Source organism: Balearica regulorum, chromosome 12 (assembly GCF_011004875.1).
Source record: "Balearica regulorum gibbericeps isolate bBalReg1 chromosome 12, bBalReg1.pri, whole genome shotgun sequence".
Classification (NCBI taxonomy): Eukaryota; Metazoa; Chordata; class Aves; order Gruiformes; family Gruidae; genus Balearica; species Balearica regulorum.
This window is the reverse complement of record NC_046195.1, coordinates 12,426,400-12,443,538: the sequence shown is the minus strand read 5'-3', so window position 1 is coordinate 12,443,538 and position 17,139 is coordinate 12,426,400. Positions and strand designations below refer to the sequence as shown.

The 17,139-nt window shown below is 36.6% G+C and overlaps 1 protein-coding gene across 1 annotated transcript in view; it reads right to left on the bottom strand.

The window, feature by feature from the left end:
- TRPM7 (transient receptor potential cation channel subfamily M member 7) overlaps positions 1-17,139 on the bottom strand; it is a 59,952-nt gene that overhangs the window by 35,492 nt on the left and 7,321 nt on the right. The window contains exon 2 of the mRNA XM_075764511.1: positions 1,925-2,004. Coding sequence (XP_075620626.1) covers positions 1,925-2,004 — 80 coding nt within the window. The remainder of the gene's footprint in view (positions 1-1,924; positions 2,005-17,139) is intronic.

Genomic DNA, 17,139 nt, shown 5'->3' with positions numbered 1-17,139 from the left:
CACAGTAGTGTCTTTACATAAAGTTTATTACATAATAAAGAATTCTTCATTTCTACCTGCTTCCATCTCAAATATTTTCTGTGCTTTCCTGCTAACAGCTTTCTTAATATTTAAAATTATCATAGTAGATAAATTTATACCACTGTTTTCCATAATTTTCATAAGCAGCTGTTAAACAATTATGGTTAAGAGTTAGTATGGAAAAGTGTACAAATAGAGATGGTATACAGTAGTCTTAAACTGCTTTCAGACTTTGAGCCCAAACAGTTTTTTAATTTTGTCCTCTATAGAAGTTATACTCTGCTATTAATCATCTACAGTTTTAATAGTGAACTATACCTTTAGATCTTCTCTAACAGTTATTAAAGTATAGTTATCTATACCAAAAGGTGCAGATCAACAAAACATACCAAATACTCCTGTCTACATTTGATTCATTTATGCATAATTCATGAACAACAGTAAGCGTTTCTTAGAAACTGCAGGACAAAACCTAATGGAAAAGTTGTAAAGTCTGTCGTATGCTACAAATGGGTTAAACTAAAAGGGCAAGTGTTGAAGATCATTTTGTTCCTCGTGAAATGCTCTGGAAATTTTAACAGCTTCCTAATTACTTTGTTTGCATTTGCAAATTTTCCGTGTGCTACAATCATGGCTATAAATTCTAAAAGCTTCTCATGTCACATGGTTTCAAGGAAGGTGGTGAATTATTTACAATAACTTAAAAATTCTACAGCATTTACTTTGTTCTTTTTCTGCCTAAACCCAAAGTTCTTAAAAGAAAAATACTCTGCCCCAACAGAACAAGAGAGACGTATAATTTTATTTCAGTCTTTTGCATGAATAAAGTTTTCGAAAGTTCAGAAAAAAAGGTTTCTTAGCTGCTCTCAAGTACACATAAGGCTAAAAAAAAAAAAAAAAAAGCTGATCTGAAATCCATAATGACAATAGTAAACATTTTGGGGGAGACAAAACTGCCTTAAAATACCGATTTTGAATTTATTTTCAATTTGACCTTATTTAATCTGTGACACAGATGATATGACCATGCACATCAAGTTCAACCATTTTAGGAACTCTTAAAAATTATACCTATACCATTTAGTGAAGGTAAACTCTACCAACTAGCTATGTTAGATGTATCACTAACTTGCTTGATTTCACATCTCTAAATTAGCATAAGGTAAAAGCAGCACGTGAGATATGCAAAATATTCTTCATTAGTCTCAGCCTCCCCTCTAGAAATATATTTCCCCATTTTTCAGCCTCATTTTTTCCTTACAGAACTTAAGGATGAAAAATTACTAAATACCACATGAAATCTTTTGATACTCAAATTGTTCTTGTTTTATCTATCTTCTCTGGAAGCAAAATTTTCTTCAGCCGTTGTTTTGTAATTTTTTTCCTCCCAACACAATTCTTGTTTTTCTTAATTCTTCCGCCCTTTTCCTGCACTGTCAGGTTTATTTTTACACTTCACCCTACACTCACAGTGCTGTTCTTTAAATTCCAACAGAGTATATCTTTATCACACTTTCTGACTTCAGAACTATGCCATCAAAAAAACCAAAAAACCCCAAAAACACCTCCCCAAAAAACCAAACAAAAAACCCAAAACAAACCCCACGCACTGCAGACACACCATAGACATCACTAGGAAGACTGCAAAGAAGCAGCAAAGAGAACAGGGGAACACTTATTAGAGATTTCTGCAATGTCCAAGTACTTTCAGAAAAGGAAAAAAAATAATACGCAAGCTAGACACCAAGAGTGACAATATCCAGTCACAAGACAGTGAACTAAAGACAGTATTTTATACAAATAGAGCAGTTAGTCCAAAAATCTATTGTAAGCTCTCTTTACAATGCTGACTTTTTTTAATTTTAAAGAGCAGCAATGAGTTCTTGCATCATTTTTTGTTTACCTGTGGGGGTCTTTTGAACTTGGTATAATATAGACACACTCCCTCTTGGTGAAAGTATTTTCTATCCAGGATTTCTGGGACTGAAAAATAAAAAGTGTAACAGTATTACAAAATACAAATCATACAAGTTTGCAACTAAAAATGCCTTTTAAAGAAAAAAAGAATGAGAACATGAGGGTTGTTTCTGTTTAAAGATGAAGGTAAGTAGTGTCTAACATAAAAAAGTTAAATTGTCATTTAATGTTTTGCTGTTTCCCAAAAACTAACAAAACCATTTATGACCCTATAAAAGCACCTCACACTGCCTAAGAGTTTAGATAACCAGAATCATTATGTAAATTTCATACACAAATCTGATAAAATCCAAAGTAATATTTATCAGAGTAACATTTAAATATCAAAAATTTGCAATATGGAAATAAAGATGTACCAACACCCCCAAATAATTTCAAAATAAATTGTTTACCTACCATGCTAAGGAAAAAAAAAAAGTTAATTTTTAAAAATTTTAACTGCACTACACTGAGATAACAGTAATTTCATCTATTTACATCTTTAATAAAGTAAAATTTTCATCTTGAAATTGCAGGTAATGAAGTTTTCTAACAACACTGGCAATTTTTTCTAGTAGCAATAAATAGGTCATAAGCTTTGTTTTTCATCAAGAAACTTTTCGTTTCAATGAACAAATTTAATTAGCATCTCTAAGGTGTGTTTTAAGCTTAAACTTGAAATACGTTCCGAAACATGAAATTAAGGATGTTTACTTCTTTAGATGCTTACCTACTCTAATAGCTGGACATAACTTCATTTCAGTTGCTTAAAACAACCATATAACATTATCTTACATGATAATCTCAGGATTACATGCTAAACAATATGCATAACGCCCAATGTCTACGTCATGTTTCAGCAATACATTGGGAAAGAAACTTGGACATGATTTTTAGTAATTAAAAAAAAAAGAAGAAATCTTGGGATGCCAATTTGTACCTTATGTAATATTGCTTTAAATCCTTATTAAGAATACATTAAAAATGTCTTCAATGCTAACAGCATGTCCTCTTGTACATTTACATTTTATCCTTAGAAAAGTTTGAGAAATTTCATACCTGTTCTATTTTACAATGAGATTTACAAAGACCGATGTATATTATTCACAGGTATCTAAATACAGGTCTGTGGAAACGATGAAAAAATTAAGATTATTTTTTTTCCTCCAGATCCATTATAACAGAAGATTCAGTAAAGATGGATGGTTTCTCTCTCACCACAATTTCAAGATCAGTTTAAGAAAATACAGAGAAATTATTACAAGTAAGAATGTACCAGCTAGTTTTAACATAGGTCCCTGGAAAAGTGCTCCTCAACTGCCCACCTTCTTTCAAAACATTTCCCAGACTCAGCAGATCTTTCTCACATTATTCATCATGATCTCCTTCCAATATTTTGTTTTAGTGAACTTTGACTATGAATCTGTCAAGACAGCAACAAACTGCTGCTCCAGTTTCTGTCTTCACATTAAGAGGGCCACCAGTCTCTTCCAAGAAAAAGGAGAAAGGTAGAGGTACAATCCACAGGGAAGAATCATGGCAGGGAAGAGGAGCTGTAAACAACAGAACGAGCACTCACACCATATATTTTACATTTAAATTAATATGTTAAACACCTGGAATAAATAGCCAAACCCATTATTCACTACTGTCCTACCTCCCTTCCCTATACATAGGAAAGAATGCTGTTGTGGAGGAGAAAGAAAGAAGGCTTAGCAAGGGAAAAGCAGGATACTAGACATTATATGCAAACATGGTGTTATGAAAGATTCTATTACATTTATGGTGGTTTTTCCTTTTGTTTTTATTTTTTTTATGAGTTGTTTGGGTTGGTTTGGTTTTTTCCTCTCCTTCTTCCCTTCCCCTTTGGAGCAGAAGATTGAAGTGACTCTTAACAGGCTTGTGAAAAAGATTTCTTCCTCTGCTGTCCTCAAAATTCACTGCTGAACTCCTCAGTTCTTGGATAAGAAAAGAGAAGCACATCACTTTCCAGGAAGGAGCTGAGTATTTCATTGGATACCTGTGCCTTACATGAGCTGGACTCAAAACAGCATTAACTCTTCTGTACCTTTATCAGAAGATTAGCAGTGTTCTAAAAATAAAGTTGATATATGTGTATATGTACCTTTATATACGTATATCATATTATATGTAAAAAATACACATATAGTAGGCAGTCCAAATTTTTAGCTTCCTCCTCACATGGTATTTTTTTAACACTAATAAGCCTTAGCCTTTGTGATATGAATCCCAGTTCCGGAAGCTGCTTTCTGCTTAGCTGAGTGTCCCCACTGTTTATACGGGTATGGGTTTTTGGGGTTTTTTTACTTTATTCCTTAAAACTGAGGTCTTGTATAGATCTTCCCTTTAACATTGCAGTAGTTTAAGCTTACATATGAACTCTGCAGATCCTCCAGAATATAAAAAGATAAAGAAGAGTAATTTAATACTTAAATGTTTTAGTCAGCTGGCTAAAACCACACCTTGAAGCAAGCTATCACAGGCATAACATGCTAGATATTGGAATCTGAAGTATATAAACCACAAGTAATTGCGTCAATTGCTCCATGCAATATTGTTTTATTATTAAGTGGTGATCAAAGCTGGGGACAAGGAACACTAGCTCACAATGCACATCACTTTTCATAATAAATGGTTCTGAATATTTTTTTAAAATAATTTGATTAATTTTTATCTTAAAGAAGGTACAGTTTTGACCACTCATCAAGGATTTCTCTGTTTTCAGTAGAGCATGGGTACATCTACGCCATTTATGCGGAGCAGGCTCTATAATGTTATTAAAACACACTTTGAGCTTTTCATTTGGTAAAATTAGACTCTCTCCAGAAGCACTCTTGTATGCTGATCAATCTTTATCACAAGAGATTTTATACATTTGCTCATTACAGAGTCTCGGGTTTAGTTAAGGAGAGGGGAAAGGGGGGAGTAAACCAACAAGAGAACAGAGTAAGCGAGAGACATTTCCCATAAACAGGTAAAGATCACATTAAAAATGTAGTAAGAACTGACGCACGGTATTGCCTTCCCTGTAAGCAAGAACTACTATTACATAATGTTCCTGTGATGACTAGAAAAAGGAAGATGATGTGAGGACACTTACTGTTAAGACAAATTAGTTGCAGCAATTACCTATAAGAAATACTTCCTTATCAGCTAGAGATTAAGTTAAAATAGGAGATCAAGTCAGTAGTCAAAAAAATTAATATGCAAGTTATCAGACTGTTTTTTAAAATTTGCCTACTCTCACTAAAATTTCTTAATCATCTCTACTGCATACACAACTACACATCTTAAGCTGCTTCCAGTAATGGGGCAACTTCTGCTGATTGAGTGTTCTGTTTTGCTAATGTACTTTAGAAGGCGTACCTTACATGATGGCTATGGGCAACGTGGGTCAGGAGCTCTCAATACAGTGAGCTCTGTAGTGCTGCTATTCAAGAGAAAGGAAAGAAAAGGAGGCAAAACAGAACTATGAACCCTCCCCAAAAAAACATATGGTCAGATATTAGCAAAAAGCACAAGTAGTATCAACATATAATGAGCTACTTTTCAATTATTTACTTTCTTTCCTTTCAAACTTGCATCTTGAGGAAAAAAACTTAGCTTTCCAGATTCTCTTCTGTGCATTTCAAATCTCAAGCTAAATAAAATTTAAGACTTAAAAGAAAAATGTTAATACAATTAATATTGCTCCCAAACTACCTTCACTATCTTTTTCCTGCAAGTGAGATATCTATGAAAATTTTACCACATTAAGACCTCTTAGCAGTCAATGTTGGCAGGATCTCATCTGCACGTCAAAAAAAACCTTAAGTTTGACTTTTTCGAAGATGTACAACAGTAACTATTCACTCCTAGTCCCAAAGTGGCCAACAAGGCTTTTGCTCAGTCTTTAAGCTGTAGAGAGTTATGCAAGATACCTCATTCTGGCTGCACTGATTTCTGAGCAGACAAAGTTCACTGTGTCTTTCAGTACTTCTGAAAGAACTTCAAGAAACAAAAAGCACACAGATTTGATTCAATAAGCTACAAGAGATATACTCACCCTGGGATCATGATTAAACAAAATACTTTAAACTATTTCAAATAAATAAGTCCTTTCATAACAGTTTCACAATTGCTGAAATAATTACAATTGCTATTTGAAACAAAACATACACAAGTATTTGCTGACCTACAAACTCAAGAGAATGTACCCAACTACAGTACTTCCAACTTCTGTAAGTATCTAAATGCCAAAAATAATCCCATAACCTTTCACAACAGATGAAAGTTTTACCATAGCAGTTTTAGTATTAGTTATTTTTGATACAGCAATGGCATTAGCACTCAAAAGCATCATTAATAGAAATTATTTAAGTGTACCTGCTCAAGATGCAAGTAACTCCTTATGTTTTGTTTACTGAAATTCAGGATGGATATTTTTAGCAAGTCTCCTTGTAGGATGAAACTTTTAACACAAAGTTAACTATAATTTAAGGTTTTGTATATAGCAGGTTACAAACGAAAAGAGGCAGTCACCAAATTACAGTATGAGATCAGGTCTCTCTCCTCCCTTCAACTGCCCTAAGTGTTTTTAAAGAGCCTCTTATTCAACACATTAAAATAATAAGACAACTAAGTTCTAGCATGGCAGCAATTGATAGACAACAGTACAAAGAGCTTCATCAAACTATTGTGAAATTCTTCACGTTTACTCAACAAGTTTGGTCTGAATTATTTTCTGTACAGAAAGTAAGCTTTCCTATTTGGCAAGATCTCAGAATAACTCGCATTTACACAAATATGGCAGGTAGAAATATACTGTATAGCTGACAACCATGAACTTGTTCATGTACAACAGGATCCCAGTTTATTCCTTCTACTCATTTGTAATACTGTATACTGTTGGAGGCTCATAAGTTATAGAATATTTGTTACAAAACTAAACTAACTTATCCTAAACGTATCACTCTCAAAACTGCAACACTGCATACCAACCTAGCAGTTCCGCTGACAATTTTTCTACAAAGTTGATCAGGTGAATCAGAAAACTGAACTGGATTAAAAAACAATATTCAAAACTGTGACTTTTGTGGAAGGCTGATAACAAGAGATTTCAATTACTGATTGCATAGACCTCAGTGTCAGATTTAGAAGTCATATCACTTTCTACAGCATCTCGTATTTCAGCTTTCAAATCTTGCTTACACTACATGGCAGTTCAATATATGGAATAGTTTTTAAAAGAAAAGATCTTCCAATTTTATTTGTCCTTTATTTAAAAATAAATACTCTGTATTCTTTCCCCACTGCCTCCAGTTTTCCAGAAAGCTGAAGTTTCCATTTGGACAAAAGAAAATACATGGAAAGTTTCAGGAAGCCTGAAAACAAGAAGATACAGTGGAAACTGTCTGCAGCAGGAATACTCATGCTAGCACTGCCGTAGAGCAGTCCTATCCATCTAGGTCACTTACGACCGGGAAGATAAATTTCAAAACATTTCTAAAAGACATTCTGTACTAAGAACATCCTTTAGCTTGTCTATTCAAGGAAACGTCCACTGACAAGTTACTGCTTCTTATATAGCTATACACACTGCACACACTCTTTTCATGATTTACAAGAGGATCTCTTATCTGAGAAACCCATTCCCTTAGCCAAGCACGTGCTATACCATGGGACTGAACTGTGATCCCTGCCCAGCTAACTAACCTCTAACTGTGTACTGGGACCTGCAAGCTATAGCTGAAAGGCAGAAATTCCAAACAAACCTTTATCTTATCGCTTCTATACTCAATAAAGCCAATAAACCCAAATCAAGCCAAACAACCAGAGTGAATATGATATCCAATTAAGTTAATGCATATCAAGTAGTTTAGAATTCATAAAACTTGTGGGAAGAAATGCCATAAATAAAATGCATGCTAGCTCTCACTGCAAAGATTTCCAGCAGGGGCTTCAAATCCTTAAGGCAGTAAGAACTGTGCTCCAGGCAAAGTACCCGGACTCATTCTTAGTACAAATTAACTGAATGATACTGAAAATGTGTATCTCGGGACGAGCTAACAAAGCTGCTGTGGATGGGGTGGAGAGTTATCTGAAAGACAGTTAAGCCTACATTTCTCAAAGAAAATACCTAAAATTTTGTATTAAAAATGCTAGCAGAGCACAACTCAGTTCCTCAAGGAAACATTTATCATTTGAGGAAAGTCTTCAGAACTTCAGCTAACATTAAGTAAATGAGTAGATGGGAGGAGAAAAGGAAAAGGTAGGTAAGTTTGATGCCATATATTTGCTAACATTTGTTTTAAGCTCTTGGCTCCAGAAAACCCCAGACATTTAATTTACTTGCTTTCCTTGCAATTTAAAATTACATACCTCTATAATTACTGTTTGAGGTTGGGGTTTTTTTTTGGGGGGGGGGGAGAAGAGAAAACAAAGCACTTAGCCTGCTAGTATTACTAGCTATATTTAAAAGACTCTCTGCTGAAGAATAACAGCACTGTCTAGAGCATACACAACACACACAAAAAGCTTACAGAATTTGTTCTTGAATCAATAACTAGAATACCAGTCAATCTTACCAATTTTTTAAGTAACTTCTATAGAAAGTATGGATACGTGGGATGTTAGAAAGACAAAAAGACCCCCATATTATCACAATGCCAAATGATATTTACAGAGTGCTTTAATGTATCCCTCTGAAGTATGTCACTCTAGATGAAAATTGTGTATTAATCTTAAATTGTTGTTTAATCCACTACAAATGAAATTTTTTTGCAAGGATTATTTACCCACAGTCCACGTCAGGATTATTTTATTATTATTCTGAAATGACTACCAGCCTCATCTACAAGAAAAAGTTGTTTCATATAATTTTTCCCAAACCGATTGGGGCACCTCTTGTCACAGAACCCGAATGACTCAGACACAGACAGACCCATCGTGCACACAAGGCGTCTCTGCTATGTTGAAGATCCTGTTCTGAGCAGAACGGTTCACCCAGCTTCACTTGACTCATAAGAAACCAAACAGTTTTCTGGGTTGAAAGACTTCTCCAGTGAAAATATTTCTACAGTCCTGAAGATACATTGCTCAACAGCAAAAAAATATTGGTTTTATTTTAAATAAAAACTGTTGAGGAAGCAGGGAAGGAAAAAAGAGCAGAGAAAGTCTTCTGTCGATTCTCCTGCACACTGTATTCAGAAGCAGACCTCAAACAAGCCAGCGAGCAATGACACCAATCTTCACATCAATGGCTCCCTTAGTGCCGAAAACAAACCTTCAACAATCCTATTCTTTATTAAACAGTTCAGGAGATTTGCTCTGAACAGTTTTCACAGCAATCCAGGTTTCTAACAGAGTAGCTATTGTTCCATCAAGTTGTTCTCTGACGTAACGCAGTCACCACCAAACTCACCAAATCCACGTGCAGTTTTGGATGCAAAGAATACTCAGGATTTGTCAAAAAAGGATTTTTACAGCACTCTCAAACTTGACAACAGTGATTCCAATGGAGCCAACAGGCTGATTCTGGGGGAATTTTCTCACTAAACAATCACAAATCATAAAATTAAGTTGGTTGGGGATTTTTTTTTGTAGATTTAATTCAGAAGACCATAAATTCATATAGAGAATTTAACATTCTGAATTTGTTATTTTCAATCCTGATGCACCAGAATAACACCCACAGACCTAATATTTTTTGGACACTTTTATTACATTCAGACTCAATGCATTTTACCCACATTATTGGGAAAGTTATCTTCTAATTGCAATACAGGTCTTTCAGAGAGAAATTCAGAGCAAATCCAGCACCTTTTTAAATAAATTTCTAAAACATTGCTGGTTTAACACCAATGCGAAGATGCATGCTGTTCTGCAGTTAGACTAGTCATAAAATTACTCCTCCTTTTTAGAAAGCATTGAATCTTAAAATGCATACACCATCCATACAAGGCATATAAAAAAACCTTAAAATATACCTAGAAAATATTTCACAACTGATTCTACAGTATAAGAACCTCAGGTCACACTGGAATAAACCATCAGTTGATTTCAGAAGACGTGCGCACACTGGTGTTAATTCCAAAATGGCTTTCTCTCAACTGAGATAACAATAAACACCTTCAGAGTTAAATGCCCAATTAACAGATACAGTAATTAAATAAACTTGCCAAAACCAGAGACTCTATAAGACTATGTCAGCACAGCAGATGGCACGCTGTTCCCAAACAAGCCTTCAGAAAAGCGGAGTATTCTGGGGGCGGGGGAATGTATTTTGCTTTTTATTTCCCGTCTTTCATCAACAGAATTTGGAATTTTGGTAGGAAAATGAAAACACAAAAGAAGGTAAACCAGTTTCACTGCCGAAATCAATTTACTTACTCCAGTTTACAGCAGTTTACATTTGCAATCCTCCCAATTATGAAATACCAAGCTAAAGAATTTTAGCCCATCTAAAGAATCTATAAATTACTTTCTATGAGCTCCCAGACCAATCAGATGCATTCCATAAAGCATTTCAAAACATATACCAAAGCTATGATCTGGAAGCAAAAAAACAGGAATTAGCCCACTGAGTTTTCAAAGGAGATGAAAATAATTCTTCACTCCCTAAGACTTACAACCATGGTTTAAAAAAAAAAAAAAAAAAAATATAGTCATAACTGCAAGGAAAACATAGCTACAGCTTTTCAGCCAACATTTTAACTCCAATACCCAGTTTGTTGAAATGAGACATTCCAAAAAAATACATAGCAAAAGTACACAGCAATGTTTTCAAACCTCTCATACAGTGCCTGCTTCATTCTGCAAGGGTCCCTTGTTCAAAACCCTTTTTTAATTGCATCAAGTCACCAATGTAAACCAGTCCCAAATCTGTTACATTTTTAAACACACAACCTACTTTTCCTTCCTTTTCTACAGTGATACAATTGTACAGTCTGCATCCTCTTTGCCTCTCTCAACATCAACGACTTAGCTGCAGTCTGTGTTCTAATCTTATCGTTGATGCAGATTGCAAGCCTACACACTCTCTTCAGTAAGACCAGCAGGAAGGTAGAATCTGCATACCTACTCACCTACATGCAGCAGAAACGATGCCAAGCCTTGTTAAGTGGGTCAAATAATTTCTGTGAGTATCAAGGATGGCCACTCAACTTGGTCCTTTCTGCAGGGATTGATGGGACACACTGTGCATGGCTGCTAAAACCTCTGCACTTCCTGGCTCACCAGATTTACTCCACATGAAAGAATTAGTTTGGTTCATGCTCCACATTTCTGGCAAGTGCTGGGCTTACCTCACATGTGCTACACAGGGTGTATGAACAGACAATCCTATGAACTCTGGGTTTATTTTTGGAAGGAATGAGGCTTGGGGCACACTTTCAGAGGTTAAACAATTCACATAGCATGGATCCATTGGCTGTCCTCCCCAAGCAACTTCCAGTCCCTTCCCCATCACACAGGGAATACAAATCACAGATGCAAGAAAGCAGTTAGTGGTGGCCACTTCTGGAAATAAACCAGCAGGAAAAGGCTCCTGTGACTAGCCAAATAATTAATTTGCTCAATTTGCTTCCAATTTGTTCCCAGATGAAAAAAGCTCAGCTCTGGCAGCCGCTATTCATAGACAGCATACAGGCTGCAAGTTCACTTCACCTAGCGCAAAGGATATATTTCAGCTTTATTTGAGCTGCAGATTTAAAGGAGATCCTGCCTTTCTGGTTCATGAAGTGCATGAACATCTGATTAATGCATTACGTGCTGAAGCACATTACAACTACAAAAGCAAGCTGAAAGGGTGGATGTTGTTGGTCTTGCTCTACGACTTTTTTAGCCTGTTCCATTTACAGATCTGACTTATTTTTAATGTCATACAAAGAAAGGTACTTCTCTACCATCGCAGTGAAGATTTTGGTGCCTGCTGACTTAAGTAGGCTATTATTAACTCACTGGAGCAATGGAAACTTGTTATCACTATGGGATTTTTGACATAGCTAGCCTCATACAACCCTTTGAATATCTAAAAAAAAAAAAAGCCAAAAAAAAACAAAACAAAAAAACCCCCAACCAAAAACCAGGAAGCCTTATGCCCACATGTAAATTAGTACAGATCAGTAATATTTCTCTGAATAGGATGGATGAGAGGGAAGAGCAAGAGAACATACTAGTGGGCACGTGAAATAGGCGACAGCACCAGACCACTGCTAAGGATGATGAAATTTCACATAACTTCTCTTTAGACACAGTATCAAGGAAAACCAATTTGTTTTTATAATCAAAGCTACTAACATTAGGAAAGAAGCCCTTCAGCAAACATGCTATCAAAGTACGACCTGAAACGGATTTGGAATTTTGTTCACTTTAACAGCGAGTCCCGTAATTTAAAAAAAAACAAAAAAACAAAAAAAACCAAAAAAACACTTTGTATAAGTTATGCAAGTCATCTCAGAGCAGAAAATTAGTTTAAAATATTATTAAAATATCAGCATTGGACCTGATGTCTGAGGGAGACAGAAGTTAGTCATACAACCCCTGAACTGCCTTCATTTTCTTGGTAAGGGGAATATGTGCATTACTCATGTACAGGATCACAGAGGTGTGATGGGGTACGTTGTCTTAGGCCTTATTCTCCATGTTCTCCCAGTCTATACACATGTTTATGCCAATGTGCCAGTATTTGCTAGCTACAGTAGGGGAAGCCAATATTTTGGTCAACTCTCCACAGTGACCAGAATTCTTGGGAGATTAGAATAGGGTGGAGAAAGTAGGATGAGCTGAGACAAAACCACGACAAAACAAATTTGCTACAGTATAGTTCACCTACTATAGAATTACAAAGACTTAAGCATTCTTAAATTCAGCTCATTAACAAAGAGCTACTGGATTCGATTACAGTTTCATTGCTTGTCAAGACAGAGAACTAGCTCTCCTAACAGAGCTAGCTAAGTCCAAAGTTGCTCAACAGTGTACACTGACTACAGCCCTCATCTCGGGGCCTAAGTAGCCTGACAGCATTCTAGAGACATCCATGTACCTCAACCCTTATCAGACGATAAAGTTCCCCACTAAAACTATTTAAATAGTTTCTGTTTACTCTAGAAAAGTGCAAAGAGACTTAACTGGGTTTATTTAGGCAAATGTGAAAGCAGCTAATTACTGCCTGAAGTAATATATAACACTTATTTAGGCACTTCAAAAATTTCCACCCTCTTTTTTTGTGGGGAACAAACAGTTGCTTGAGCTACTGTGTCTTATTTTGTTGATCTCTCATGAGGCTACTTTTACATAAAAATTGAGCTTTCCATCACAACCTCATACTGACTGCTGAAATATTCTTTTACACTGATTTCCCCATTAGCATTCAACTATTTTATTATTAGCAAGTTTTGAAAGCCTCAACTACATCTTGCATCCCTCTTCATGAATGTTTCTTTTAAATATTACAGCCAGAGCTGTAAAACCTACACAATGCAGGTACTATGAGAGAGCTTAAAGTCATTCATTTTATCTCCAGGTCAATACTCAGGCTGCTAAAATGTACATTTTACTGCACCATTTACCAAAAGCACTACAAAGCTTCCTATCACACCATCCTGCACATGCACACAGCACTGCTAATTAAGATACAAGCACAGAGATCCTAATGTCTAACTGCTGATTTAAACCAAGGTCTGGCTGGTTCTAATGCAGAGGGAAACAGAAGAATGTCTTTTGGTGTTTCTCTTATGGTCTTACAAGGTTGCCTCAGCAAGCTTAAGCTCCCAAGCTGAATATTCAGATCTCAAATCAAAAACATAAAACTCTCAAACATTTGTATGGACTTGAAATACTGTGATTCATCAAGTTGGACAATAACAACTAAAAAGCAGAATAATCTGTGGGGACAAAAACTTGCTTTTTGCTGTAGCAAGGAAAACTAAATATATTCAATAAAAGGAAGATCAACTCAAGAAGAAAAAAAATTTGAAACATAAAAGAGATCCACTCCAAATGACACTTCACTAACTGAAAGTATAATGAAGCAATGTAGGGACATCCCCTGGAAATACAATTTACTGTCTACAATCTACTGTCTCAATCTTATCTCTTAATTTTTGTTTATTGCACAGTGATACAGGTATCCTCTACTTAAGCAGATCAAAGAAACTACAGTTTATCAGCTCTCCCACCAAATGCTGATGCAGAATTGCAGACTACCCACAGAACTGAACTACCTGCAACACATCTATGTTGAATACCACAAGCCTAAATAATCACTCAGAAATTAAATATATGATTTTTAGAAATAAAGTAACTTTTTTTTTTCAATGTGGGAGGAACAACTAATTAAATGATACTGAGAGATCACACCACCACTTGCACTTTGTAAATGTTTTCTGTTTATTATAATTTCCTCCAGCGTACTCACTTCAAGTAAAACTCACCAATGCCGAGTGGTATGTGGCACAAAAGCCTGCCTAAGCTGTACTGGACTTCTGCCTCGGGTTCCTCTCTGGCCTACTGAGGGAAAGGAGTGAAGACAGACCATCATTCTAGAGAAACAAAAGACAACACTAAGGAGGTGGAGGTCCTGGCAAGAGCAAAGCCAAGATACGCAGGGGAAATATTTGCTTTAAGAGATGCAGTTCTTCAAATTATACAGTGATGGTGCAGTCAGAGCAGACAAGCTTAGCAAGTTACTCCTCTGCCCTCCCACTCGTTCTCCTGCCACCTCCCTCCCACCAGCAGTTGTGCACTAGCCATTTGGTGAGTTGATTGAGCTCCCTAAACCAGCACGACATTATTTCCAGGAAAAAAAAAAAAGAGCAGGTAGCTTTGATGTCAGAATGAAAAAATTCAGATGCAAACTGGGCAGAAAACTAAGGCACAGGAAAGGACCACATGGCCATGACCAGGGTAGGAACAAGGGAAGTAGGACATCCCCTTTGGTAGCACTAAGATCCTGGGTTAGCAAAACAGCTGAGCTGATCTAAGCATACTGTCAAGGTACATCAAAATAATCCCCCAAGGTACATCAAAATAATCCCCCAAAGCACACTTACTCTAGGCATACAGGAAGAGACAACAGATCTGTCACACAAAAAGGCATTCTTTTTAAGCACCTGTATCCTGATGTTCAGGAAGGAAAGGAAGGTAAGACGGTATTTCTTTATTTAAGGTCACATTTTAGGTGAGCAGATACCCTGCATTTGGGAATAGCATCCATTCTCATCTGGCACTGAAGATGTTTTTTCCTAATTCATGGTATAATTAAAACTCAACTAACTCCTAATACGTTAATTACAAATGATTTTTCTTGTCCTACATGCAGGATCTTTAAATTTGTCAGAAAACACTGAAAAATCCAGTAATGACACCCAAGAGGACAGTCAAAAAGACTAACCTTATCTTAGCAGTGCTAATTTTCCTACATCCTCTCTGCAGACAGAAAAGTGCTGCTCTGAATCCCCCTCTGAATCTCCACTGAGGAAGCCTAGGGACTCACTGCCTAATTAATTTTTGTGAATAATCCTCCCACTCTCTACAAAGTCTACCTGTATTCTGCAGATTGTCTACATGCATGTGACCAGCAAACATTTTTCTACAACCTGAAAACAGGATTTTTCTGAAGGCAGAAAAGCTTCAGTCTTTTACATATTCTATGTCAGGAAGAAAGTGCAGGCCAGAGTTTACTGCATCGTGATGTCCAGCAAAGTCCTATGATTGTACTAGCACCAAATATTTCTCTCGTGGGCTACAGAACACCAAGCACAACCAGACTGGTGCATTCAAACAATGACTCATTTGTTAGCAGCCTTCATCGCTGCAGAATGTTCACCTGTAACACTAGCTGGCAGCCCAAAGCAGGACAAGGATGATGAGTGGGTTTTTGCCTTCTTTCCCTATATAAGCAACATAAAAAGACCACATTGTTTCACTAATGCATTTGAAACAATTACAGAGAATATGGAAAACTGCATGCGTACTGTGTTTTTCCTACAGCTGAAAGCTTAAAAAGAATTTTTCTGCACAAGATTTTTATAAAAGAAACCAAGAATAAGACAGACCAATTGCTTAACGAGGCAAAGACATAAATCTGAAGTTGGCACAAATTAAAAGGACAAAGGTTAGTTAAGGGGATATTTCTGCTTTTCAACGCCTCTGGCTGCAAAGCCAGTAAATGCCAGTTTAAGGGCTGTAAGTCCATCCCAACCTCCACATCTTTGCTTAGTGCCCCTTACACAGGCCAAGGTAAGTGCTTGCAGGGCTGCCCCGTAGGTTACTCTGCAGTGTAACCCCATGAACGTTTTCAATAGCATAATTAAGGAGTCAGCAAACTGTAGCTTGTGAAATCGGGAGGAGCGAGCCTCTTCCAACTAATTCCACACCCAGAGGCCTTGCAACATCAGATGATGCTAAGTTCCTAGAAAGTTGTCTAGGTTATTTGTCAGCTATGGTATCAGCGATCCATTACTCTTACCCTAGTGTGAGATTACTACCATGAGCAGGAATTCCTTCAAGATCAATCACTCTCGAACTTTTTGGCCGCCCTCAGCCATGTACTATTCTAATGCCTTCAACTGAAGATTTATTAAACTTGCCGTTTAACAGAATTCTCCAAACTACAGTTTAGACAATACTGCAGCCAGGGAGCACAGGAGAAACTGGTAACACTTTGACATTTAAAACATCATTAACTGCACCTACTCTTGTAGATTAACTGATTGTTATAATAGAACAGAAAGTTGATTAACAGTTCTGTAATTACACAGCTGGTATTTTTAGGCTCCAATCATGTGTCACTTAAGCACATGCATAATTTAACCTATTCAAGTGACTTAGTTACACCTGACCAAATACTTGCATGACTGTGACAGCCAAGGGGACAGGCTTTGAAAGGAAGCTGAGTTTTTTCAGACTGGCTCTAGCCACAAACTACTACACCGCATTGAGCTTACTACACAAAGCCAATACGCATGCAATTTTAACTATGTTGTACATCAGCACGACCGTCTTTGAACCTGGTCACGTGGCTGATGTGCTGAGCTCTATCAGATAGATTACTAGATTGCAGCTTCACTCTCTCCTACCCCAAAGGAATAGGTTCAGCTTCTTGAGAAAGTTAAACAGGAATGGGAATAGCACTAATAAGCAGCATGTTAAGAACATGGA